Source organism: Phycomyces blakesleeanus (genome assembly GCF_001638985.1).
Source record: "Phycomyces blakesleeanus NRRL 1555(-) unplaced genomic scaffold PHYBLscaffold_1, whole genome shotgun sequence".
NCBI lineage: Eukaryota > Fungi > Mucoromycota > Mucoromycetes > Mucorales > Phycomycetaceae > Phycomyces > Phycomyces blakesleeanus.
This window is the reverse complement of record NW_017265134.1, coordinates 4,153,659-4,181,453: the sequence shown is the minus strand read 5'-3', so window position 1 is coordinate 4,181,453 and position 27,795 is coordinate 4,153,659. Positions and strand designations below refer to the sequence as shown.

Below are 27,795 nucleotides of genomic sequence, written 5' to 3'. Positions count from 1 at the left end.
TAGTAGCCAAATGCGTTATATAGATATATAAGCGTATATGGGCTGTAAAGAGACAGAGACAGATACGGAACAAGAACCAGGTTTTCTTTATAACATGTACATTGGTGTATGTATATATGTATTTATGTATGCATTTTTGTTTGTGTGTTTAGAATTATAACAATCTTTTTTCATTTATAATTTTTTGTAAAGATTTCTTTTTTAGTATTTTTTATATAGTATTGTAATGTAGTTTTAGTGTAGCGTAGTGTAGTGGAGTGTAGTTGTAATTGTTTCATGTTCATTCATTGCTTTGTTGGTCTGATTTAGGCAGCAAGAGGTTTCTTTTCAGGACGAGCAGATGCTGAGCCAATCTTCTTCCACAGCTCAAGTGCTTCTTCGGCACGTTCACGCACAAGGTCATCAGTAGCATCAGAAATAGCCTTTGTGAAGGTACGCTGGAGCTGAGGCATGAATGGTCTCAAGTGCATTGGTACCTTTGTCAGAAGCAAACTATAAAATAAAGAATGATTATTATTAATATTGAATATTAAAGCAATTCATGTCATTTGTATATATATATAGATAGATAGTTGGATATCTTACCTCAATGTTTGTAAAATGGCAGCCTTGACCTGGGAAGGATGACGATCACCAGCAATACGAATGAGAGGACCAGTGATTTGAGTAACAAATGGCTTAAGAGCATCAGGTGATGTACGATCAATGAGATCACCTAATATAAAGTATTATCATTAGTATTAGTATCAGTATTGGTACTAAAACTATATACATATATCATATCACAATGTCATTTATGTGTCTCTTGTTTTTTTTTTCGGTTAGTAACAAAAAAAAAAAGGCAGATTTACATACCAACACCAAGGGCAGACAATTCACGGCACTCTGTGTTTCCGTACATAAGACCTTGCAAGAAGATGGGCAGAATAGGGCTGATACCCTTGGGGAGACAGAAACCGGCAACATCACAGCCAGCAACACCAACACGGCGAACGGATCTGCGGACAGGTGCAACAAGTTCTTCGTACTCGTCCTTGGGGACAGACTTTGTGATTGCGCTGAGTGCTCTCCAGGCAGCAGGCACGACCTTTGGCGAACGATCACCGAGGAGGGTGATCAAGAGATCAAGCCAGTTAGGCACATACTCTGATGCGTCGAGCTCACTCTGGGTGTAGAATGCAGCCGTGATGTCACATGCACAGGCTCTCTTCTCGGGGAAGTCACTGCGGACGTATTCCTGGAGAGTGGTCATGAGAGTATCAAGTCCCTCCTCGTCTTCGATTGACATCATCAAGGTGTTGGTCGTGATCGTCAATTGCTCCAGGACCTCCTCGTCCTCTTCGACCATTCTAGACTCCACAAGCGCAGACAGGATGGTTGTCAGGCGTCTGTTCAGTGCAGAACCGGCAACTGTGACAAGCGATCCTAAGGCACGTGCGTTGAACGCAGTAATCGGGACAGCCAGTAAGGTTGGGATAAGGACAGGGAAGACCACGTTAGCACGGACAGCCATGATTTCCTTGAGTGCCGAAAGTGCATAGACCGAAGAATCGTCCGATGACTCGAGCTGGTTGAGTAGAGATGGAAGAATATCGTCAATGGCTCTGGCACCAACGTTCTGGTGAAGAGTGTCAAAGGCTAATAAGAATAATAATAACAATAATAATAATAATAATAAATAAATAAAGAAAAGAAAAGAAAATTGAGTTTTTGTTAATAAAAGTACATATATGCATTTGATTTATTCTCTTACCTTGAGCAGCAGCTTCTCTGACCTCAGCTGAGGGATCACACAATGCCTTGCGGATAGTAGGAATAATACGTTCAGCAAAGTCAAGCACCTGGACCTTTCCTGCAGCAGCCATGATCTCACTGAATGCAACAGTGACACCCATTCGTACAGCCTCGTCCTTGGAATCCATGCACTCTTCAAGAAGAGGCAAGGTCTCGGTGAATACATTCTCACCCAACTTGATAACAAGTTCGGACAAGGTACGACCAGCCACTGCGCGCTGCTCGTAATTGTCACTCGACAGATTGGCAATAATCATCGACATCATAGTACCCAAAATATCCTTAAGGGTACGAGGAGTGTTGCTAACCAATGCCTTCCAGACCTGGAGAGAAGCCTGGCGAACAATACCAGAAGCTACAGAAAGAAAGAAAAGAAAGAGAAAAAAAGTTAATATAAATAAATAAATAAATTAAAAAAAAAGCAATAAAATTCTGGAATACTAGACAAATAATAATAATAATAATAATAATATTGGTACTTTACCATCCTGGCGAACAATATAAAGGGCAGCCAAAATACGATCGCGTCTCTCCTTGCCAAGAATATCCAACAACTGCTTCTTTTTTCCTTCGTCGGCTCCGTAATCCTCATCACCATCGTCATCGGGTTTGATTTCTTCGTAGTTACCCAATCCCTTGGATCCCTTGGGACCAACTGTACCAGTGATACGGAACAGAAGATCTCCGACAAGCTGGACCGAACTCTGGCGAATACGCCAGTTGTTGTCGAACAGACCTTTTTCGAGTTCGGGCAGCAACAGGTCGACAGCCTTGGTGGCATAGTTGGTCACGATCATGCGACCGGCACGCAGTGAGGCCTCGCGCACGAACTCGGACTCGTCCGCAAGACCGACCAGGATCGGAGGAATGATGCGGCCCAGGTAAGGCTGGAAGCGGGTGCCAAAGGTTGCAGGCAAGTAAATGAGGAGCGAAATGAAGCCTTCGCGGACATAGGCACGAGGACTGTCGGCATTCGAGATGATCTCGGGCAACAGACCGTCCAGGCGCTCGAGACCAAGACCGGCCAGGACCTCGGAAAGACCCTGGGCAGCACCCTGGCGGTCGACACTGCCGGTGTCGGTCTTGAGGGTATCCAACAGCTCGGGCACAAGTCCGACGAAGTTGTCCTCGCCCATCTTCTCGACCAGGCAGCCGAGCGCCTTTGCGGCCGTGCCGCGGGCATCCGGAACAGGGTCGGCCAGGACAGCCTTGACGCCCGGCAAAACCAAGGGCAAGTAAGGAATCAGATCTTTTTGGTCGGTCAGCGAAGCCATGTTGCCGACAATCTGGGCAGCCTTGGTCTTGACTTCGGTACCGCGCTCACGCAGACCACGTTCGAGGATCGGCATGACCAGGGCCAGCGAAGGCGGGTCGATGTAATGGACAAACGAGGTGCGCAGAAGAGCAGACAGAGCACCCATGGTCTTTGAGTTCGGGTCGCTCAGAGCCTCGAGCAAGACAGGCACAAGCTCCTGGATCTCGGGGTTGCTGATCACCTCACCGAACTGGTGCAGCGAGCGGTTGGCGGCGGTCTGGACCTGGGCGTGGGTGTCGGCCAAGACTTCGGTAATGCGAGGAATGATGTTCGGAAGAGACACAGAGAGCTGCTTGGGGGCACAGTAGGCCATGGCACCCAAAAGCTCGACCGAGGCCTTCTTGGTACGCCACTGGCGGTCGTCGAGACCGGTCAGGATCGAGGGCAAGATGAGCTTGACACAGTGACCACTGATCTTGCTCATAATAACACGCGCGGTATCTGAGGTGGCCTCTCTGACGTCGAGGTTGGTGTCGCCGAAGCAAACAAGAAGAAGAGGAATGACCTGGATGATGTAGGGTTCAAACAGACGGCCCAGAGTAGCCGACAGAGTCTCGAATGCAAACAGGGCACCCTGCTTGTACTCGTAAGGGCGCTTGAAATCAATGGCGTCCTTGAGCTTGGACATGATGCTGCATTCCTTGAGCGCAGTGATACCACGGCCCTTGACCACACCAGCCAGACCATAGGCCGCACCACGGCGACCGGCGTACTTTTCGCTTCTGAACAGCCTGTCCAACAAGGTTTCGGAAATCGCGGGCACGTCTTCCTTGATCATCTTGATCAGAGGTGGAAGGCACTCGGACACGGCACTCTGGACGACCTCGGAAGGTGTCTCGAGAGTCTCGATGAGCTTGTCGACCGCAGTACGGACCTTGGGGTCGCCCTGTTGCAAGTAACCCGCAGCACCGCCGTAGAGAATGACGGCTGACTGGCGAATGTAGTCATGGGTCTGGTTGTTAGGAGCCTTGGTGTTGAGGTAGGTCTCATAGATCTTCAGGAAGTCCTGGACAGAGTCCTTGCCGTAGGTCTTGATTGCGGCCAGACCGGCTTCAACCATCAGCTTGCGGACACCTTCGTCGCGGTCACCCAGGGCCTCGTCGTTGATAAGGAATCTGGAGAGGCTCAGGGCGTCTTCGAGCGAGATGTAAGGAGCAGAGGCCTTTAATGTGATGGCCAAGCCAGAGCGTGCTTGCCAGGGGTCCTGACGGTTGAGAGTTTCGGGAATGACCATGCCGTATTGATCGAATTCAGGATCAAGAGGAGCAGCCTATACATTTATTTATTTATTGATTTTGTTTTCTTTAGTTTATTGATCATCTTTTTTTTGTATATATGTGTATATGTACCTTTTTCTTGTACAAGGCATAGATGGCCTCGAGAGTATCAGTGGCAGTTTCAGGATAGTGTTCTAATGCCTCAGCAATGGATCGACTGGCAGCAGATCTGACAAAGGCAATGTCGGAAACTAAATACAAAGTCGGTCAGTACCTTTGATTTTCTCTCTTTCTCTTTCTTTCTAAATGAATAAGATGTACTTACCAGCATAGTCCAGCAATTGTCCTTTGTAAGCCTCGTCAACCTCCATGGCATTGTCTTGCCATTGGATCTTTGCCAACTCGGCGTTTGTCTCATTGTCATCGTGACATGCGACCCAAAGTTCGGGTGAGTAGTCAATATCTGTCAAATCAAGAAGCTAAAGAGAAAAAAAAAATTTAGTAAATTTATTGTAAATATAAATATATAATGTGTGTGTGCTTTTATAAATTAAGTTTCTTTCTTACCTCCAAACCCTGTAGAGCTGCATGGCGAACAAGTGATTCGTTTGACAAGAGACCGTTGAGCAAGGCATTGATTTCATCAAGAGTGACATTGTCGGCCATGGCCTCACACAAGGAAATCAAGGCCAACTTGGCGCTCTTGGTGCACTGGGGGTACTCCTTGATGCTCAGCAACAGACCGTTGATCATCTCCTTTCGAGGCAAGATTGTCGAGTCACCCTGGGGGCAGTGGAAGCCAATGATGTCGATCGCCATGGTGATCTGGGCCAACTCATTTTCGCTGTCCTCGTCCTCGTCCTCGGGACAGTCGATGCCGCCCTGGACAAGCACCTGCTGGAGTACGGGGAAACAGTAGGCAAACGACGAAGGTGGCAAAGGCTGGCTTTCGGTGATGAAGCGCAGGCGATAAAGAATGCGGGCCACCAGGTCTCCCAGGGGCTCGTCGAGCCAGCGGGACGGGATCTGGTCTACGTTGTTGGAACGCAAGGTGGCCAGACCGATGGCTTCACGGATCGGAAGAATGCTATCGGTGACGCAGAGGCCGATCTGGAGGTAAGTGTTGGTGATGTCGTGGCCGACCAAAAGACCGGCATTCTTTTTGGTGGCCAGGTCAAGCAGGACGCGCACCAGGATAACAAGGTGGTCCGAGAGTGCCTCGACATTGCCGGAGACCAGGGCACGCACGATGTGGAGTCCGAGAGTGATCTTTTCGTAGACCTGCTGCACGTGGTCGCGGATCTCGTGTTCCTTTTTACGCTGGGCGTCAAGAATGACCTGCTCTTCACGGGTAAGCTTCTGGGCGGTGGTGATACCCTTCTTCTTGGCCAGCTCGGCACGCAGCTCCTCTTCCCACTTTTGGTCTTCGTATCCCTTGCGGTTACGGTTGTCAGATACAACAGACTTGTTCTTTTTGAGAACTAGATATCAACAGAAAAAAAAGGGCAGCAAGTATAAATTTAATAAGTATGTATGTATGTCTTGTTTGTTTATAGGATTAAGTGTTATAGGTTTTGATATTAGTATTTTACCATCAACATAAACCTGATCGGCAGGAGTCTGCCAGATGTTGTACTCCAATTCATTGATACCCTTCATCAGACTAGTGTCCAGGTTTGCCTTGATGATATCTATAAATGCAGGGATCGAGTTTGGTGAAATGAACACCAAGGTGGAGATTGCAGAAATGGCTGCTTCATAAAACAACTCGGACTAAGTAAAGAAAGAAAGAAAGAAAAGAAAAAAAGATTTAGTAATTGATTGCTGATATAAAACAAAAACAAAACTCGAATACATGTATTGTATTTCAGTCTAATTTTGATGAGTCAATTATACCTTTTTTCTGTCAAGAAGAGTTTCCATCAAAATATCCTTGATTCTCTCAAAGTGAGTCTTGACCAACTTTCCAGGGTCAACATTTACACGTTGAACCAAAGTGATCCAGTTGTACTTGTCAGAAGGAGAAGCTGATTATCATTAAAAAAATAAGTTGTAGATTTGTTGACATGATCATAACCGTAGTCGTGGTTACGGTTATAAAGGTGGTCATAAATTATATATAATAATAAAAGGTATTTAGGTAAGTTTCAATTGTTATTTCAATATTATATATATATATATATATATATAACTAATAATAATAAAAAAAAAATAGAGTGCATACCAATATATTTGTGATGAGACAAGATCATAAGCTCTACCAATTCCTTTTTTTTGATTTCGGCAGGAATGTCACGGTCAAAGGAAGTAATGGTCTTCAATACACTGGCAAGGCGATAAGTAGAAAGTTCAGAGTTGAAGTTTTCGGCACTGTGGGCAGCAACTGCAGTAGAATCCTTTGTCTTTTGTTCAATCTTTTTTTTTTTAAGAATAAAAAATTAAAGTGATTAATGAATATTCAATATTTTGCTTATAACAAAACAGAAAGAAAGAAAGAACTTACATCCAATAACCACTGCTTCAGGGCTAGCTTCATAAATGTACAGAGCATCTCGGGCTTCTTGGCAGAAATGACCGATGTCTCTTCGTATGCTGCTCTTCTGACGGTGTGTTCGGGATGGCTGGTGATGATCCAGATCAAGGCCTGTGCGCAGAGGTATCCAGCTCCGCTCTTTTCCAAAGATGCCTGGATCTCGTTTTCAAAGACGTTTGTCAGAGCTCTGACCAGCCAGAGACCTTCTTCGGGAGCGATTGCCTTTGTGTAGATGCGGTCCCAGAGCAAGAAGCTCGGCTTGGGTGTGGTGACCAAGACCGACGAAGGATACTTGTGTTTCTTGAGCAGGTCGGTTACCGGCTGAGGTAAAGTAGGCCACTGTTCGAGGCGACCCGAGATGACGGCAACCAGAACATAGGCTTCCAGAGGTCCGTCTTTCCAGACAAGAGGCTTGTCGGAAATCTTGTCAAAGGTTGTGAAAAGAGCCTGGAGGTACTTGATCACATTGGCGCTCAAGGTCTGGCTGGTCTGGATGGTGTCTTGTTTGCGGTCCCAGAGGGTGTGGCCGACCGCAAGAGCCCAACTCTTGCGGACCAAGGCTTTGGGTGCCGTAAGTCCTTCCGAAGAAACCTTGACGGCCTTGTCGACGATGTCCTTGTGCGAAGAGCAGTATTCGTCGTTGTAGATCAGGACGGTCAGGTGACGTCCGACACCATCGACCGCAGCAGACATGGCCTGCTCGTTGGACTCCTTGGCCATCATCGTAAAGTATCCCTCGAGGGCCTTTTGGCTGACCAAAGGCTCGGCAGCCTGGGCCAGGGCCGAGAGTGCATGGTAGACAACCACACGGTGTTCCCAGGAACTAACCTTACCGGAAATCAAGAGCTTCGTGAGTTCGCTGACGATCTTTGTCAAGGGTTCGAGTTCGTGTGACACCAGGGTCAGGGCGTTCCAGAGAATGGTGGCTCCAGTGCGGACTGCGGCAGATGTGGAACGCAGGTGGTTCAGGAGAGGTTCGAGCCATTTTTCGGCAAAGATGCTGGAAATATCAAAGGACAAGGAAGGGATGATACGAGACAATGCTACAATAGAGATATAGAGATTTACACACACACATTTATATATAATGATAGGTACGTAGATAGGAAGGTAGGAATAGAGATCGAGAAAGAGAGAAGAAGAAGAAAGAAAGAAAGGAAAAACAAACATTTCAATTATTATGTGTGTACAGTGTTATGTTGTTATTAATATTATTATTATGATGATGATGATGGTAATGATGATAATGGTTATAATGACGATAATGATAATGATAATGATGATAATGATAATGATGGTGTTTAGGATTTTTTTTATGATTATGTTTAAGAAATAATATATTATTGAAATCATGTATTATTGTTGTAATTGATTCTTTTTTGTTTCAAGTAGTGCTTTAAAGAAGTGTGTATATGTGTATGTAGTGTATGTCTTTTGCAGTCAAGTATCTATTGTCTGGGTGTGTGATATGTGTGATATGTGCTTTTGTGCGTGTGTGTCGTATATAGTCTCGCTTTATCTTTCTTCATTGACCATCTAATTGATATATACATATTCGCACTTACACTTACACTTACACTTACACTTACACACACTATCATTTACTCATTTACTCATTTACTCACACATACACACATACACATATACACATATATAGATATGTACTTGGGTATATGAACTGCTTATATATCTATATAAATCTTACGTACCTGGTAAAACAATTTCGGGGGATCTGAGCATCATCTTCTCTAGGGCAGGCACGTACTGTTGCACGAAATCGTCTCTGGAGATGACCTTGTTGAAGAAATCGTTAAAGGAATCCAGGACTGATTCAGGAACAGATGGAGTTTTGGATGAAACGATGTTTTTGAGGTAGTAGTCGGTCAGCTTTGACTTTTGATCCTCGACCATCTGGACGCCGTTTGTGGCAGTCTTTAGCCGCAGACTGGTGTCGACAATGGTGCCGATGAGGACTGCATTGCGGTATTGAGGTACACAGGTCTGTGCGTTTGAGAATGCGATTTCGAAAAATGCTGGGATTAATGTGTGGTTCTGTCTAATGCAACGTCTGACATCTGCAAATGAACTCTTGCCGATCGTCCTCTTTTCGTCTGGGGTAGCCAAACTATCCAACAAAAGAGCTTGGGTCTGGATCAATAATCCAAGCACAGGTGAGCTACTGGCAGCTGTAGTTATAGGTGTATCTGTGATATTTGCTGACAAATTGTTAATGACAAGAGAAATCAAGAGATCGACCCAGGTCAATAGGATAAATCGATCTGAAGCGGGTGTTACGGCGGTTCTATATACAATTATTGGATGTTAATTACATTGGGATTTATCAAGTGTGTAAATATTATCAATATTATTATTACTGCGCCACCACCACTGCAACCACTGCAACCATTAATATATATATATATATATATAGGTATAATTTTCATTAATTTATTTTTGTATGTGTGTGTGTGTTTGTGTATTTACGCACACACACACGTACACAATGGTACGCATTAATTGTGCACAATAGCAGTAAAAACAAACAAAAAAAAACTCACCCGTTTGAGGATTTCTTGGTGATTTTCTCGGCTTCTTTTGCCAAAGCAGGTACGATTGACTTTTGGAAAACTTCTGGGTTCAAATTGTTGATTTCCTTGAGTACCTGGAGAATAGCCAGACGAGAGGCACGATCGTGGTAGCGTGTGTATGTTAAGAAGATGAGGTGAAGAAGGGCAGGAAGAACCTCGATTGGCATGTCTGTGATGAATATATATTAAAAAAAAAAGAATTAATTAACGATTATTATAAAAACCGAGATCGCCCTTTCTTTTTTTTTTTTGCTTTTTTCTTAATTATGAAGCATGAACAAACGAAAACGAAAGAATTTAATAGAATGGTATATACAAGAAGAAGAATAAAAAAAAATAGTTTCTACTCTGTTTGTTGAATTTCTCGTTTTTTTTATTTTTAATTTTTTTTACCTTTGCGACGAAGACGAATGAGTAGGACATTGTTCAGAAATTCGATTCTGTCGTTTACACTAGATTTCGTGATAGCTGTGACGACTCTGGCCTTTATGAATTGAGGCCAGTCAAGAGTACCACTTGTCTGTTCTTGTTGTTCAGACATTTATTTAAAGTAGTATTTTTCTTTGGTCTTCTTTAATATATATTTATATATACACAATATATAATATTATTATTATTATTTTTGTTGGTTTTTGAACAGAGAAAAAAAAAAGCAAGTTAAATTTTTGTTTTTTTTTTGTTTTTTTTGTTTTTTAATTTTTTTTTTTTAATTATTTTTTCTATTATAAAAAAAAATTAACAATTCCGCAAAAATATACAGACACCCATTTTTTTTTAAAGAAAAAAAAAAAAGAAAAGGCTAAGGACAATCATAGATTCATTTTTGCAAATTTATCTTACTACGCACACTCACATAAAATCACAGTAATTAAATCCCCCCCCCCCCCTTTTTTTTTTGTGATAGTTTGGAAAGGATATACAGCGGTTTGTCTAAATAAATATTTTAGACAATTATTTAATGGATATTTAAATTTGGGGCTTCATTAAAACATTCGAGCAATAAAAAAAATGCGATTTTAGATTTAGATAAAACGCTGTGGATGCTCTAATTATTCAATTTGGCTTCTTTAGCACGTCCTGTCAGCGTCCCACCAACATGTCCATAACATTTCCCTTTTTTTTTTAAAAAAAAAAGGCAGAAATTCATCTTCACATATATATAATTGGATTATATTCTTTAATTCTTATGAGAATATCAAATACCATGCCAGGTTCTTCTTCGTCTTCTTATGGGTGTGTCTGTACGTGTGCTTGTGTGCCAGTTTGTAGTGTGTAAAACAATAGATATATTCTGGGTACAAAAACGGGTCATAATCCGCAGTATTCAAACGATAAATGAATAGTATGATTGGATGATGTTCTGTACAAGTATTGCTGCTGTTGATATTTATCTATCATCCAACATTATGATACAATCAATTGATTAATCAGTAAATACATCACAAGAGAATATATTGCTTTGAATAGAAAGCAATACAGAACCATTAATATGCCATGGACACCTCAAATGGTCAAAATAAAATTTAAATCAAAACTGCTCCACAAATCCTTCTTCTTCTTTTTTTTTTGATACATACACAACATACACATATACCAGCATCTAATGTGCGTCACCTGCAAACCCATGTACATGTGCGTACTTGATAGCCCTGCTTTGGTCTTTAAACCAATAAATTAGTATTATTTTGATCCAAATTTCTTTGTAATAAAAGAAAGATTTAAAGAGGATGAGAGTGAAAAAAAAAGAGGGCAATATTTGATCCTAATTAGAGTCACTTTTATGTATTAAATCTGGATATTGAATTATAATTGGATAATGAAATGCTGAATATTTAATACAAATACAAATAACTCTTGTTCGATCTACAATGTTATACAGCAAGCATTATCAGGAAGATTGCTATATTTTGCAGTTTATAATATGACATAATAGGCATAGATCTGCAAACTATAGAATTACTAAAAAAAAAATCATAAAAATAACGGTAATTAAACAAATCTGTGATACCAATTATCTTGATCAAAAATCCGTATACTTGAAACCTATTCTATTTCTCTTTTTTTTTTTTTTAGTTTTTAGTTTTTAGGGCGAGTCTATGTTTCAATTTGTCTCAAATAGTTTCAAATCAATTTTAATATGTTTCAATATGTTTCAATCGGGGGGGTTTTTTCTTTAATCTAATTTAAAATGATTTAATTTAATTTAATTTCTTATTCTTCTATAATTGAGAAGCCTATGATGTCTGTTGTCACTGTAGAGAACAATGTAATATTTGTTGTTGGACCCCACATTTACTACGCTTTTACAGTAAAAAAAAAAGAGATTAAATAAATAAAGCACTAAGCACTAAGCACAGAGTACTAAGCACAGAGTACAAATCACTAGGCACTAGGCACCAGGCACCGGCACCAAGTATAATCGTCATTACCGTCATAATTATCGTAAATATTCTAGACCTTGGTTGATTATGTAAAATAGTCAAGTTCACATTAGACATCGGTGATAATCCGCTATTTTCTCTCTATCTCTTTTTGGTAGGCTAAAATAAAATGAAATATATATATATATATATATGTTCTAGTGTTTGTACAAAAGTAGGTTCTAGGCCACTTGTCAAAATCATTCGCTTTCTCTCTCTCCTTCCCCTTATTACTTTGTCAATGATCAACCTTGGTCTGTAATATGTATATAATTATATCTGTAGATATGATAATCAAAAGTATGTAATACAAAAAAAAAGAAAATAGAGATACATATCAAGTACTCTATTAATTGGACGTTTTTTTTTTACAACTGGTTGATCATCTTTCTTGAATGCATGCGTACATATATTTGGTTGCCATCTTATAAAGTATATATATACATATAAAAGGGTGGTTTGTTAATTACTGGTTAATTGCTTTATTGGTTATAGTTTCTTTACAAAACGCATGGTAAGCTAGTGCATAACTAATGTTTTTTTTCTGTATTTTAAAGGCTATTAAACCAAACTATAAACTATATAGCTTTCTCTTTGAGTTCATTACACAGATCGCCGCCCTAAAAATACACAGACAAACAAATAAACCATAAAAAAAAGAGAGAGAGAGAGAATGGAATATATCGTACAAAAGACTTGGCACTAAAAAGATAGACAAGAAAACAAGCATAGTAAAGACAATGTTGCTTGTATTTATGGAAAAAAGGAAATAATATGATTTGAACAAGAGGTTGTTATTAATATATAAAGTACTCATATAATCTGTCAACTATTTTGTGTGTATATATATATATATATCTAATTCAAATGTCCAAGTATACATTGTGTGTACTTGACAGATAATCTAGGTAAATCTATTCTTGTTCTCTCTTTTGGTGACTTGCATGGTAATAAATATACATATAGAAAGGGAGCCAATCAATAAAAATGCTTTTATTTGATGTGTAATCCTTGTCAGGAGTAGTACTTTGGTTCTCTTGAAATATAGAGACATAAGCCTGTGCATTTTCAGTTATTGAGGAGGAAATGTAAATGGAAGCACCTAACATATATATATATATATAATTGGTTAAGAATTGAGAACAAAATACATTACATTATAAAAAAAGATAAGAAGAAGGGGTTGAAAAGAAGGGTTTCTTCAAGGTAAACAGGAGGGGCAATTATATGTATATAATACATATATATATAAAACAGATGTAGATTTCTATTGCTATCTATCTCTTATTCTTTCTTATCCTCTTGTTCTCTTGTTCTTTTGATATCTAATTATCTTTCTCTCTATGATTTCTATGTATTTTCTGAATATTATTTTCAAAAACCATTAAAAATCATTCAATACATATACATATATATTTGTCCTTAATTGAGTTAATTAATTGACTAAATAGTAGTGGTAGTAGTAGTAATAATAATAAAGATAGCAACAAAATGATTATCGATCAAGAGGCCCGAGATTGGCACAATAAGCACTTGCTGGTTAATAATTAAATATATAACATACTCACTCTTGATACACACTGTGCAGAACCAACAGAACTTTCATATATATATATATATATATATAATTATAATAGAGGGTTTTAAGGCTAAAAACAAAAAACCCTTTTTGATAGTGGCAAAAAAAAAAATAGTAGTAGTATAACCTGGGTTTGTTTTATTTTACTCAGCAAATGTAAAGGATTGGTCAAGACACCTTAAAAGACTTTCAGATTTTTTTTTGCCACTTGCCACCAATAATATTGTGCGTATAATTATATATAAATATATATAATATAGATTCAACACAGAAATTCAAAGTGATAATTAATTTTGAGTATAAAAGCAAACCTACCTTTTTTTTTTTGGCTTGCTTTTCTACATCACCCTCTTACCCTTTACTTACCCACCTACCCACCTACCTTACCCTACATACATACATACATACATACATAAAAACGCTGGTCGTTCTTTATCACCTCTCCTTCTTCTTCTTCATCATCTTTCCTCTTTGATTTCTCAATTCTTCTCTGACAACACAAGTCCCTCTTCATTTTCTATATACATACATACATACATATATACATATATACATATACACATACACATACACATACACATACACATACAACAAATCACAACAAATATGCTTAGAATCACTCTCGCTTCCGTCCTCCTCTCTGTCTTCCTGTCCACATCTACCATCGCTGCACCTGTTATCCAGCGCCGTGGCGAAAGTTTCTCTGGAGACGGCACATTCTACCAACCTGGTCTGGGGTCCTGTGGAAAGCAGAACGATGAGAGCGACATGATCGCTGCCCTCTCGAGTAGCCTGATGTCCCAAGGTCATTACTGTGGCAAGCAAATCACTGTCGAATACGGCGGTAAATCAGTCGATGTGACCATTGTCGATTCGTGCCCGGGTTGCAGCGAAGGAGATATGGATCTTAGCCCGGCTGCCTTTAGCGAACTTGCCTCATTTGACAAGGGTCGTATTCCTATTACATGGTCACTGTAGTAAACCAAACAAACAAAAAAAAGAGGAAGAAGAAGAATAAGAAGAATAAGCTCTTTAACATTCTTTTTTTTTTCTTTTTCTTTTTCTTTTAACACTCGTCCTACCTTTGTTACACATTACGCTATATTATATTATATATATAGCCAAAGAAAAGATAAATCCAAGTAATCGGATATCGACAAGATCTCAATTTTCTATAGTTATTTTGTCCTTTTTTTTTTTTTCTAAAACATGTAAGATTCCAATACCCTTTTCCCTATCTTTATCTTTATCTTTTCTGTCTGTGGTTCTATAAAGCCATAGAGCCTTTTCTTCTTCTTCTTCTTCTTTATATATATATATATATATATATATATATATATTGTAGATTCAAATAAATAAATATATATATAAATGTTCACCTTTATATAAGTGAAAGAAACATCAAGCTTATATGTGTGATTACTTGAATGGCGGTTGTTGTCTAGACGGGAAGTGTGGGGGTGAAAGAATAAAAAAAAAAAAGGGGGGGGGGGGGGGATCTGTAGGCAAAAGAGATATACATATACATAATTGTTCTTGTACTTGTACTTGTATGTACATCAAATAAATCTGTTTTATTAGCCTATAGCAAGTTAAAGGCAACAAGGTCCCTATAAATCTTTTATAGTTTGGTCAAGAAAGAATTTTGTAGAAACTTAATATAAATAAAATAAAATAAAATAAAATAAAATAAAAAGGGGGCGGAAAAGAGAGAGAGAGGGGATAGGGCTGTATTACTGAGCTAATAGCTCTCTCTCACTCACTCACTCACTCACTCACACATATACATATATATGTATTCTACACTACGCTACACTACGCTAATGCTATGCTACATCACACAGACAAATAAATAACCAAGCAAGACACCACAACACAATACAATAGAATACTATGATCCTCTCAAATAAGTAAATAAATAAGCAGAATTGCACAGACAGTTTCAATCGAATTAAGCTACCAAAATGCAAGAAAAAAGAGTTAGTCTATTTCTGCAAGAAAGAAGAAGGATAGTGCCTGTCGTTAGTATGTTGATATGTAATGTGTATCCAGACATATTCAAGGGCTGCTGCTTCGGAGCCATCGGACTGGTCTCTGGTCCGGGAACGGACTGTTTGTTGGTGTGGCTGATGTACACAGCATGCTGGTGGTTCATTAGCATATGTATGTATATATACATATGTTTAACTATAGTACTTCTTTATCTTTCTTTTATTTTTATTCTTTAAAAAATACTATAAGGAGAATTATAACTTGCTAATGAACCTTTACCTTTTTTTAAAAAAAAAAGAAATACAGCAATAAAGAACTCTTGTTTATTTAGAGCTTTAAAGGTTCTTTCTATACAACGAAAGAATGAATGAATGAAAAGGTATTAATTCTATATATATATAAAAACACATAGAGTACGTTATATATTTTGTAAATATATGTAAAGAGCCAAATCAATGGTGTCCTTGTCAAAAATATACTCAAGAGCTATCATGTATTCTCTCTATTTTTTTTTCTGCAATAATCCCCCTCCTTCCAAATAATATTAATACAAATTCTTAAAGGTCAACATACATACATACATGTTTGTGTAGATACGCAAAAAGGACCAAATATTGTTCTTTTGAAAATATTTAATCTGAGACATGCAGCTTGAAATATATTTATTTTTATTTTATTTTTTTTTTAAAAAAAAAGATACAGTTATTTTAATACAGCAACAGGGATAAAGAAGTGGCGTGGAATGATATGCTGTGGTGAGGTGAGGTGTGATGTGGAATGAAGTGGCGTAATGAGGCGTAGTGAGGCTGGTTTTGTTTGGTCAGCATATATATATATAACAATTATTATTATTTATTGTCATGCGTTTGATCTCAAGAGGCACTGGCAAACCACAGGAATCTTGTGGCACCCAAATCACTCTACCAGATGATGCATGCCTTTGTGTTCGTATGTAGTGGGTTAAAAGGGAGTATAATGAGAGACGGGAGGAGAGGAGTAGGGGTCTTTCTTTCTTAAGACGAAAATGATGCTGATGATAATGATAATGATAATGACGATTGTTGAAACAAGCCAATTATTGAAACATAAAAAAATGTTTAGAAAAGAAATTTATAGTCTAACAAGAATCCCTGTAGACCTTGGAATCAAAAGAAGAATAGGAAAAATGACAAACTAATATATTAATAGTAAAAAAAAAACCATACGCACACTATACACATCTAAGCCTTGGTTTAAAGACTTTTTCTTTCTTTCTTCAAAAGCCATAAATAAACATGTAATCATTTGTAAAACAAACAAGTAAGTGTATAGATTAATAAATAAATAAGGCAAGAAGTAAGGCTTGGTTTGTTACAAAAAAAAAGAACTTGTTTAAATTCGCCTTGGTAATTTTTACAATGATTCACTTGAAAAAAAAAATAGAGAGTTATAAAAGAGAATACTTCCCTAGCTAAATTAAATTAACTGCATAATTAACAGAATGACAAAAGTCAAGCCCAATTGTTGTATATGTAAGAAAGGTAAAAGCTATGTTCAATATCAATAAAAAAAAGTGATAATAATGATGCCAATGCTATTAAAGCACAAACGCACAAATAAAGAAGCTCATCAGAGTCTAAATCAGGCAAATAAAAGCCAAAAAAGACAGAAATAAATAAATAAATAAAACAAAAAGAGAAACCTTACTTTATTTTTTGTTTTGATTTAATTGGGAATCTGAGGCTGGGATCCTTATAACTATTTAAGAAAATGTGAGACAAGGTTTCAGAGCAATTTTTTTTTGCATGTGTGTGTGTGTATGTGTGTGTGTTTATTTATGCCTATTTTCCAAAGGTACATTTCAACAATAGAACCAAAGAATAATAACAACATCAACATCGACAGTAATAGCAGTAGCAATAGCAGTATCATTATCAGTAGCAGCAGTAGCAACAGTATAAGCTCTTGTTTAATTCTAGCTGCACCTCTCTCTCTCTCTTGTAAATAAAATGGAATAAAATAAAATAAAATAAAATGAAAAGGCCTCTTTTAAATGGATTACCATTGAATACCCAAATCTAGTCTTCTTCTTCTCTTACACCCTTTACCTATAAGTTTTTATAGCTTTACTTTCTCTTATCTAGTCTCTTGTACTCTTCTTTTTTTTAAAAAAGAAAAAAAAAAGTTGATGGTTGCCTTGGTTACTGTTGTCATGCCAACAACAATGTTTATAAAAAAAAAGAAGATAGAATGTGATTTATTGTGATGATTACACTTCTCCAAAGCCTGCTTCAAATCATCTGTTCTTTTCTCAACTTTCTCTCTTTTCTTTTCTATTTTCTCCTATTATTATTGTTATTATTATTTCCTTTGTTTCTTTCTCTTTATCGATAGACCCAACTTTCTCTCTGCCTTCCCATGTTTTCCCAGATTTCCCACCTGTCTTTCTTGTATGCCTGTATGCCTGTATGTCCGTACGTCTGTTACCCCTCCCCTCTCCATATCTACCCCCACGTCCCCTGATTTACTTTAGCTTTAGATCACAAAACTAATATAAATGTAGATTGATCTAGTGGTAAAAGACAATCAAGTATTATTATCTAATTTGTATTTAGCTTATATAAAAAATTAAAGATCGTGAGTACAGGCTGTGTTACTTTACTTTTTATATACATACATACATATACATATACATATACATATACTATTATAGTTTCTTGATTTGATTTGATTTGATTTGATTTTTGATTTTTGTTGAGTTGAAGAAGTAAAACTCAAAATCCCGAAACCAAAAAAAAAAACAAAAACTGTGATCCCTTGTATTGGTTTTTTTTTTTCGGTTTCTTGATTTATTCATTTTGTTTTACCAATAATCGTACAAGATCGCCACTAGTAATAAATTCTGAGCCAATGGTTTCCCCACACCAATGATATATATATATATATATATATATATATAAATATAAAAAGACAGATGTTGTTTGTATTTTTTTTTAGGTATTTTATCCCGCTTTACACAGATCAGAATAATAGTAAAAATAATAATATTTATGTATATATATATATATATATATCTGTTATACACATATACTTGCATATATACAACAGACACAAACACAAACACAGAGACACAGACACAGACACAGACAGATGAGACATTTGAAACATTTAACACGAAAAATGATGCTTATATATATATATATAAATATTAGTTGGCAGTAGTATATTATATATTTAAAGCTAGGTCAAATATCAAATCAGACGGCTTCAAATAACGCGCACACCTGATAATAGTTAACCATATGTACATATATATATATATACAATTCTTTTGTTGCCATGGTTTTTTATTACAAAGAAAAACAATATTTATAAATAATAATAATATATTGAAGAAGTAAATAAAGAAGAAAGAGGGGGAGAGTAAGAGGAAGAGAGAGAGAAAAGAAAGAAAGATAAAGGGGATGGGAGAAGGAAGAAGGGGGGGAAAAGAGGATCAAGATCCAAAATAATAATAACAATAATAATAATAATAAAGGTTGTTGTTGTTGTTGTTGCTGTGGAAACTAATATTATTATTGATAGACCTTGCCCTTATGTATGTTTATATATATACCCAATTATTTTTAAACCAAAGTTTAAAAAGTTAAAAACAAAAGAAAGAAAGAAAAAAAATAAGGGAGTAACTATAGCAACAGATTAAAAATAAAAATAAATAAATAATAAAAAAAAATAAGTAGAGAGCAAGATAGTAAGAGTAAAACCAAGGCTAATAAGTTAACAAGAAACAAAAATAAAATAAAATTAGGTGAGCCATCTGTAGGGTGAAGAAAGAAACGCTTTAGATGTAGTTGGATCAGACAACTCCACGAGGTTGTACAATAAACTCCCCCATTTCATGTGACGCGTTGTTATGACAGAAAAAAGGGTCTGCGTCGGCGTCCGATTGGGTGGTTGTCGGGGGTGGAACGTGCGATTAACCATGGCTACAAAACTTTTACCAGTCAATTTTTTTTTAAACTCTTTCTTACATTGAATTCACCTCCACTTCTTCTTCTTTCTCTTCTTCCTCTTCTTCTTCTTTTTTTTTCTTTCTTTTTTTTTCGTATATATATATTTTATCTTTTTTGTCTTTTTATAATTTAATTTAATTTAATTTATTTTAATTTTTTTTATTTTTAAAAAAATATATATATAATTATATCTTTTATTGATGTATCCAGCCTCTCTTCCTCGTCGCCACTCTCAGTCCTTTGCGGTTACGACTTCCATGGCTGGTACGCTCACTCACCCTCATCAACGTACTCGGTCTCACTCAACCTCTCTGCCTTGTCGTCCCGTCCTCGCCTCTCACCTAATAGCCAGTGTCAACTCGAAGATTAAGGAGATTGAGGATGCGGATACTACAGGATTCCTTCGCTATATGGACGACCAGGTCACTGAGACCTGGGATACAGCAAAGGCAGCTCTAGTTGGAGCACATCGATTACTTCAATTTCATGAATTACCTGCAGAGTGGCAGGAGAACGAATATGTTCATTCAGGGTGTGTAAATATATATATATATATATATATATATAAAACAAGTCATTATACATCTCCCTCTCTATCTTTCAACCCCCCTTCCCTTTCCTTTCCTTTACTTTACTTTACTTTATTATGTGTGTTTAAAATGATTAATAATCCAATGATTTATTATATCTTACTTTTTTTTTTAAAAAAAAAATTATTAATCAATGATATTATAGGTATCGATTCTATCAAAGTAGTAGAGCTTGCTTGAGGTCAATTTTTATGATCCATAATGAAACGATGAATATCTGGAGTCATTTATTAGGCTTTATCTTCTTTGCATGCCTAAGTGTCTATGGTTTCCATGTAAGCAATACAAATTAAGAAAAAGAAAGAAATGTATAGATAAATACACATGGTACATCTTACATGAGCATACATATAAATACATATAAAGAGGTTATTGATAGTCGGGGTTGACTCCAACCTTATATATATATAAATTTTTATTATTTATTTATATTATTAGAGCCATTTCCCGGGTGCTTCATTTAATGACCGGACAATCTTTATGACATTTTGTCTGTCTGCCCTGAAATGCCTTTTTTGCTCTTCGATCTATCACACTTTTATTTGCCACTCTCGTCACACAGTCAAATCATTCACAGCCACACTCGACTACATGGGGATTGCCTTTTTGATCACGGCTTCGGTCCTGGTAACCGAATATTATGGTTTCTATTGCAAGCCGTCCATCCAAGCACGCTACATGGTTTTTACGAGCATTGTTGGTTCTATTGGTATCTTTACTCCATTCCTCAAATGCTGGGATACCCGAGAGTACCGTCCGTTGCGCATTGCCGTCTTTCTGTCCATGGCTATCTCGAGCAGTGTGCCGGTGTTTCATCTCTTTTTGATGAACGGCTTTGGCCCAACATGGTCATTCCTTAAGCTGGCTGCAGTTAGTGTGGCCATGTATGTATTTGGAGTCTGTATCTGTAAGTGGTGATATTGTATTTAAGTATAGTAAGTTAGTTGTATGAAAATCTTGGGGTTATTAACTTTTTTTTTAAAATATATATATATATATATATATTTAATGACAATTAGATGTCAACCGTTTTCCAGAAAAAATGTACCCTGGTCGATTTGATTTTGCGGGTATGACAAGCCATGCTATTTGGCACATCTTTGTTTGCCTTGGTATCTTTGTAAGTATAAAATGATTCTTTTTATATATATAAAATCTCAAGACTGATTAGATTAACAATTTTATTTTATTTAGTTCCATTACCTAGCCTCGCTTAATTTCTATGCCAACCGATACACCTATGGATGCCTACTCAAGGGCGCCTAATTTATTTTATATTCATCTCATTTCTCACTATCGCTCTATCTATCTATCTATCTATCTATCAACCAATCAATCAATCAATTTTTTCTTTATTTCTTATCGCATTGCATCACATCCCCCTTACAAACAAACAGATAAATTCTTTATTTTTCTTTATATATATATATATATTTATATTTATATAAATCTTTGACCTTCACTTCACTACCCTCCTACCTCTTTATCCTCATCACCCTCTTTTATATTATATTATATTATATTATACATATATATATGTATATATCTTGCACACATTTCAATACGTCTAAAACAGGCTTATGGCATTGATCACTAACAAATATTATTATTATTATTTTTTGTTGATTTGATTGAGACTGATGTATATATAAAGGTATAGTAGGTATAGGAAGAAATATAGAATTATATTTGAGTTTCTGTGTATTTTAGATATTCATCATTGTCTACAAAACTTTATCTCTCTTTTCTTCTTCTTTTGTACTTTGAATAAATATGTACATTGTATCTATATACAGCACATAAAGATTAAGATAAAGTTTATGGCACACATTTTAAGATACAAGAAAGAAATGAATATCATATATCATATTTATATTGAATGGCTTTATTTATCTTTTTTTTTTCTTTTCTTTTATGTTTTAATGTTGCCCAAACGAAGGTCCAAACGCTGGTCCGGTCTCAATAAGATCATCTACATGATCCAGAAACTGCTGGATACCCCTAAAGTACTCTGGTCCCATAGCCTTTTTATCATACCGATGATAATCACCATGATCATATTCTTTTTCTTGTTGTTGAAAATAAGTCTCGTCATACACTTCTTCTTCTTTTTCTTTTTCTTTTTCTTTCTGGGGGTCTGTCTGCTTGACAACAAAACGTGCATTGTTATCTTCCGGATCAAGATCTACAGACCGTAACCAATGCCGTGCAATGTCAACCAGAGTATGACGACTGTTTTGATGGCTATAGTTAGGATTGATATTGCTATTGATATTGGTACTGTTTCTGTTTCTGTTTATCTTGAATTCCGTACTGTCATCAATCTGTAATACTCTGGATGGAAAGTACAATTTGAGTTCAGAACCTTGAAGCTGACTCTCAAAATCCGCGTGGCGGTATAAACGATGTAGGAGAGAAAGCAGATGTTGATAATGCGAGCAAAGGGAGGCAATCGATTTTATGGACACCGAGAGTGACTCGACTTCCCAATCTGTCATCTGAATAGAATCGAGGGGTATAGAAATATAGACAGAATAATTATAATTTCTGTTATTGTAATTATTGTTGCGATGGTGATTTTGTTGTTGTTGTTGTTGATTGTGGTGGTGATCTGGCGGATCGGTACCCCTGAAGACGTGCCGGGGATCAGGAGGTTCTTTTGTCCTCTGACATTGTCGGGGGTGTAAGAACCGTTTGGCAAGCCCTGTCGACTGGACTGTGAAATCCTGGTGGCAGATGTAATCGTAAGGCGTAAAACTCTTTTGAGGAGCAGGAGGACAGTGTCGGATCCGACTGACAGATTCACGACGCACAAGACCAGCCGCATGCTTCTGGACAGGCGAAAACACAAGGTCGTAGATTCCCTTTATCTCATGGCGAGCAAGACGGTTGTAGGCCTCCAGGGGCTCCTTCTGATGGTAATGTTCCTTGACTGATTTACTACGGCCATTCAAACCATTGATGCTGTTTTTGAAAACAGATCCAGAACCAGAGGTAGAATTGTCTTGAGAATCACTTTTGGCTTTATCATTAGGATCATTTTCGTCTTTTGCTGGACCTAATTTGGATCCGATCGGAGAGAAGATTCGAGAAGATACATGACTAAACACCGTATTGGCCTGCTGAGCAGTTGTGTTGGTTGTAGTTGTTGTGGTGGGGCCCTGGAATACCATTAACGGGGATTTGGCGGTAGAGAACTGGCGGGCCGCAAAAGGCACTCGCGCATAACCGACTGTGGCTGTACGGGGAAATCCGCATGAGAATGTGACGGGTGTGCCACTGTGAGTACCAGAAGAAAAGGATGTGATGGTTCGACGAAACTGAGTTTGATAATAGAGGCCAAGGTTCTGCTGGGTCGTGGCTCTTGTAAACGACACTGGACAGGGGCGATGGAATGGAGCTGAGAATATCTTGACGATTGGGAATTGCTGTTGGAGCACAAAAAGTAGTTTCTGGTGCTCTTGATTGGCTAGCAATAATTTGATACTTGCTGTTGCCGTCGTTGTATTTGTTGTGCCGGTTGTGTGTGGAGCCGGTACTCCTGACACTGCTGTAGGTGGACCTGAGGGTGGTTTCCATTGGATTGGGGTTGGGGCGACCTTGACGATTGGATGCACCAGCTCGCTCACACGATTGTGTATGTAATGCCGCAGCTGGTGAAAGGACGCAAAGATCTTTGCTGGACGAAGCATATTCTGATTCTTATACTTCTATGTTTTTTTTTTTTTTTTTGGTTTTGGTTTTGGTTTTGGTGGTGCTTAGTAGCAAGCTCCCATGCCGCCTAATAAAACTCTATAATAAAATAAATAAATAAATATAATATAATATAAATTGATTGATTGATTGATTGATTGAAAAGAAGTAAGTAAATGTAAGCAGCCAAGTGAATGAATATGTACAATAGATAGACAGGTAGGCAAAGATGTATAGATAGGTTTAAGAAGAAAAAGAAAGAAAGAAAGAAAGAAAGAAAGAAAGAAAGATAAGGACTCTTTATACTTGAGCAAAAGGAAATCACACACACATTTTTATATATTTGACTTTATGATTATAATATGTATATTTAATGGTACCAGGTGACGTGGAAGTATCTAGTGTATGTGTGTGTATCGTGTCGTATCGTATCGTATCGTATCGTCTACCCCACCTACCCGCTATCTTATGATTGGTCTGGATGTAAAATAGACTTATTTCATTAAGCAGAATAAAGAAAGAAAAAAAAAGAAAAACCTATACAAACAAAACAAAGCAAAAAAAAAAAATACCCACCATCACACATCACATTAATCATCAATTAATTGTCAAACCACCATACTAACCCCCCACCTCTTTAACCTTTCTTGTCTTGACTTTTTGACTTTTTGACTTTTCTCTCTTTCCTCTCTTTGCCCTTTTAATCCTTCATGTCCTTCATGTCCTTCAAGTCCTTCAAATCCTTCAAATCCTTATCATTTCCCCCTTCTTTTTCCCCTTCTCCCTTTTCCATTTCTTAATATACACAACACTTGTTTTACCATGCCAAAAAAAAATAAAAAAATAAAAAAAAGAGTATCTTTATACATTTATATGTTTTTTTTTGGGGTAAAAATGAATAGGCATTTGTACAAAATTCAAGAAAAAAGAGAATCATAATTGACTATGACAATTAAATTATTCGGATGATGATGATGATGGTGTTGATGCTGGTGCTGGTGCTGATACTGATGTTCCTACTGGCTTGGTATGGTCGCATGATTTGCAGCTAGTCTGACGGGAAAAGTTGTAAAAATTGCACTCACCGCAAACCCAATCGCCCAACTTGACCTCACGCTGGCTGTTTGTGGGAGGTTGGGAGCATTCAAAGCAAGTCTTTTGGCGCGAGAAGTTGTGGAATGAGCAGTTGGTGCAAACCCAGTCTCCAGGACGGAAGTTCTTGCTGCCATCACTGCCACCCTCTCTTCTAGGGGCACGGTCTCCGCCGCTTCCGTATGCTCTAGGCTGACGACCGTTGTATTCTCTTGGCTGGCGGTCACCGTAGGAACGGCGAGGAGGACGGTCACTGTATTCTCTGGGCTCACGGCTACCACGATCACCACGATCACCGCGGTCATTACGGTCACCAAAGTCACGGCGAGGAGGACGATCAGAAGAAGAGTAAGATCCTCTGGACTCACGATCGCCATAATCACGACGGGGAGCACGATCTCCACCATCGGATCTCCATCCTGAAGAAGAAGAACGATCGCCATAATCACGGCGAGGAGGACGATCTCCACGATCAGGGGAAGATCTTTCACGATCGGACGAGAATTTTCCACCTTCACGATCTCCAGAACCAAATCTTGAAGGACGATCGGTGAAATGAGTGCGAGCAATGATCATACCAGCTGATGACATTGGCAACTAATAGTATATTTTTTTAAAGAAAAAAAAAAGACATGAGCAACAATAAGTAAAGTTTCGATTGGAACTGATAAATAGTATTATTCTTTTTTTTTAAAAAAAAAAATATGACATTCTTTCTTTCGTTGTATCTTTTTTTTTGGTTTGTTAGTTTATACCTTGGAAACCAACTGTACATTGGTTGTGACAGATTGAGTCAGGAGACGAGTAGACTGGATAATGCGGGGTAAGATCATTTCTTTTCTTTATGAATGCTCAAGTGATCTTAAGGTCAATAAGAATAATAAGATAGGTTACTAGTTTTTTGTTTTTTTTTATTGTATATTATTATTTTTGGATTAATTGACAATAAAAAAAAAGACTTTCCAAATAAGGGAAGTATTTGTCAGTCACACGCCAGTCCGTAAAGCTGTCCTGAAAAAAATAAAATAAAATAAGAGATGTGATTAAAATGGAGCTTTTTTTATTATTTTTTTGGGTTTTCTGGTTTGTCTCACATAAGAGAGTACTTGGGTGTATGCGTGTGTGTGTAATATTGGAAGGGGGGATGGGGGTTTCTTTTTATGAGTCAAAAGTAAAATAATTATTTTCCTTTTTATATATATTCTTTGCATATTAAAGAGGTCACAATGGCGCCAAAAAAAAGTGTGGGAATTGCCTTCTTTTGTTAAAATAATAGTTTGTCGGTTTCTTTCTTTCTATAGGTAAAAAGACAAGAATTTTATTATCAATAGATTTATAGATGAATGTGCATGTACATTTTCATGTTCATGTTCATGTATATTTATGTATCTGTATTGGCTTTTCTTTTTTGTACTGGATCTTAAAGTTAAACGAAAGAACTATACCTTTAGATTTGTACTTGACTGGATCATTATTGTTTTCAAATAAGAATTCAATAAAAGGTAGTAGTAATTGTAATACTTATAATGACGATAATTAAACACAATGGGTGTGCATTGTGTAAAGTAAGTTTGATAATCAAAACAAATATTTATGGGTCATGCTGATTGATACGAAATTGTGGCACCAATCCACTGACAGATGAATTGTAAAGATACAATATGCATTTATACATACATAAGCTATATATATATATATATGTATGTAAATATTGAAAAAGGGCTTAGGTACCCAACATGACCATCGTTCAATTCATGAGATCATAATTATTTATATAGAATATCTATTTAACAACAATAATAATAATGATCTAAAGAAAATGTTCTTTGCTCTATGGACAGTCGGCTAATTGTATAGTGCAGGCAATTGATGGATAAATTATTATTAATTATTATTTTATCTCCCTCCCTCTCATTTGTGGCGGAGTATGAGGGACAATCGAGGTTTTGGAAAATGTATTAAAGAATATTATAGTCACTTTCCATATATAGAAATTATAGATCTATAGAAAAATTGTTCTTACACATAGCATAAAGGCGTCTATATTCCCTTTTTATTTATTTATTTATTTATTTATTATTATTATTATTATTATTCTCAAACTACAAGGTCGAGTATGCAAAATTATCCAAATATTAATATACAAACACATCCAGAACTTTGTGTATATATATTAGGTCTAATGTGATGCAAGTAGATAAGCCTTGGGAGATCAACATATTCTTGTGCTGATTTATGATAGAAAATGGCAATTTTTTGTAACTTTATAAGCAAAATAATAGTATTAGATACCTAACTCTTGCTGGATCGTGTTTAAAATAAGCTTAGCTTATGCTTGTTCAAATACAACCAAGGTTGAACAAAGAATTTTTGGATAGTTTTCTAAACACATACATATATATATATATATATAGTAGCCTCAACATTGATCTTTAAAAGTCACTTTCTTTGATTGGAATTGATGCAATATCATCAATATTTATAGAATCATAGACATATAAACTTTTGGCAAAACTTTAAAAGTAGTGTACTCATTTTCTTTAAATATTGCGATCATAAGCCTCTATATGATTCGAGTACCCTTGTTTTTTTTATATATAATTATTAGATTAAGTTCAAGTAGGTTATCAATGAATAGTCAAATCTAATAACCCTCAATATATTGGGTGTTAAAGAGTATTAAAAGTGTTCAATGTATTCCGCAGCTATATGATATATATATGTATATATGTATGTTTCCGAGACATTACTCATATTCCGGGACTGCACGGAAGCATTTTTATTCTTCTTCTTCTTCTTCTTCTTTGGTTTGTTACCCAAGAAACAACAAAAAGCAGCTGTTGTGTCACCCAGCAAAGGATGACAACAAATATATATCTAGTCATTAATCAGCATTTTGTTTTACTGGACAACCACTTCAAGAAAATTTCAAGCTATATATATATATATATATATAAGTGTGGTATTAAAATCTTTCATATATTTCTACT

The 27,795-nt window shown here is 37.0% G+C and overlaps 5 protein-coding genes across 5 annotated transcripts; 2 read left to right on the top strand and 3 right to left on the bottom strand.

Annotated features, from left to right (window-relative positions):
- Positions 1-186: 186 nt before the first annotated feature.
- On the bottom strand, positions 187-9,127 carry PHYBLDRAFT_129715 (hypothetical protein). The gene is made up of 13 exons (XM_018429307.1): positions 8,569-9,127; positions 6,830-7,902; positions 6,551-6,728; positions 6,223-6,353; positions 5,919-6,099; positions 4,894-5,807; positions 4,652-4,805; positions 4,459-4,577; positions 2,279-4,379; positions 1,754-2,149; positions 856-1,638; positions 586-715; positions 187-492 (listed from the first exon to the last, which is right to left on the bottom strand). Exons 1-13 carry the CDS (start codon positions 8,768-8,770, stop codon positions 306-308), a joined length of 6,549 nt encoding a protein of 2,182 aa, XP_018299534.1. The 5' UTR covers positions 8,771-9,127; the 3' UTR covers positions 187-305.
- A 5,015-nt stretch (positions 9,128-14,142) lies between these two features.
- PHYBLDRAFT_103796 (hypothetical protein) lies at positions 14,143-14,415 on the top strand (the record flags this gene model as incomplete). Its single annotated transcript, XM_018427792.1, has 1 exon — positions 14,143-14,415. A coding segment is annotated over one exon (273 nt), but the record flags the coding sequence as incomplete, so codon positions are not given.
- A 5,161-nt stretch (positions 14,416-19,576) lies between these two features.
- On the top strand, positions 19,577-21,573 carry PHYBLDRAFT_129712 (hypothetical protein). The gene is made up of 5 exons (XM_018429306.1): positions 19,577-19,962; positions 20,166-20,295; positions 20,459-20,927; positions 21,040-21,140; positions 21,215-21,573. The coding sequence occupies exons 1-5, from the start codon at positions 19,631-19,633 to the stop codon at positions 21,284-21,286; spliced, it is 1,104 nt and encodes a 367-aa protein (XP_018299532.1). The 5' UTR covers positions 19,577-19,630; the 3' UTR covers positions 21,287-21,573.
- Positions 21,574-21,892: 319 nt separating this feature from the next.
- Positions 21,893-23,742, bottom strand: PHYBLDRAFT_80396 (hypothetical protein). The gene has a single exon (XM_018443580.1). The coding sequence runs from the start codon at positions 23,710-23,712 to the stop codon at positions 21,940-21,942; it is 1,773 nt and encodes a 590-aa protein (XP_018299531.1). The 5' UTR covers positions 23,713-23,742; the 3' UTR covers positions 21,893-21,939.
- A 928-nt stretch (positions 23,743-24,670) lies between these two features.
- Positions 24,671-25,638, bottom strand: PHYBLDRAFT_139035 (hypothetical protein; the record flags this gene model as incomplete). The annotated part of the gene is made up of 2 exons (XM_018430140.1): positions 24,671-25,402; positions 25,561-25,638. 2 exons carry the CDS (start codon positions 25,636-25,638, stop codon positions 24,671-24,673), a joined length of 810 nt encoding a protein of 269 aa, XP_018299530.1.
- Positions 25,639-27,795: the final 2,157 nt, after the last annotated feature.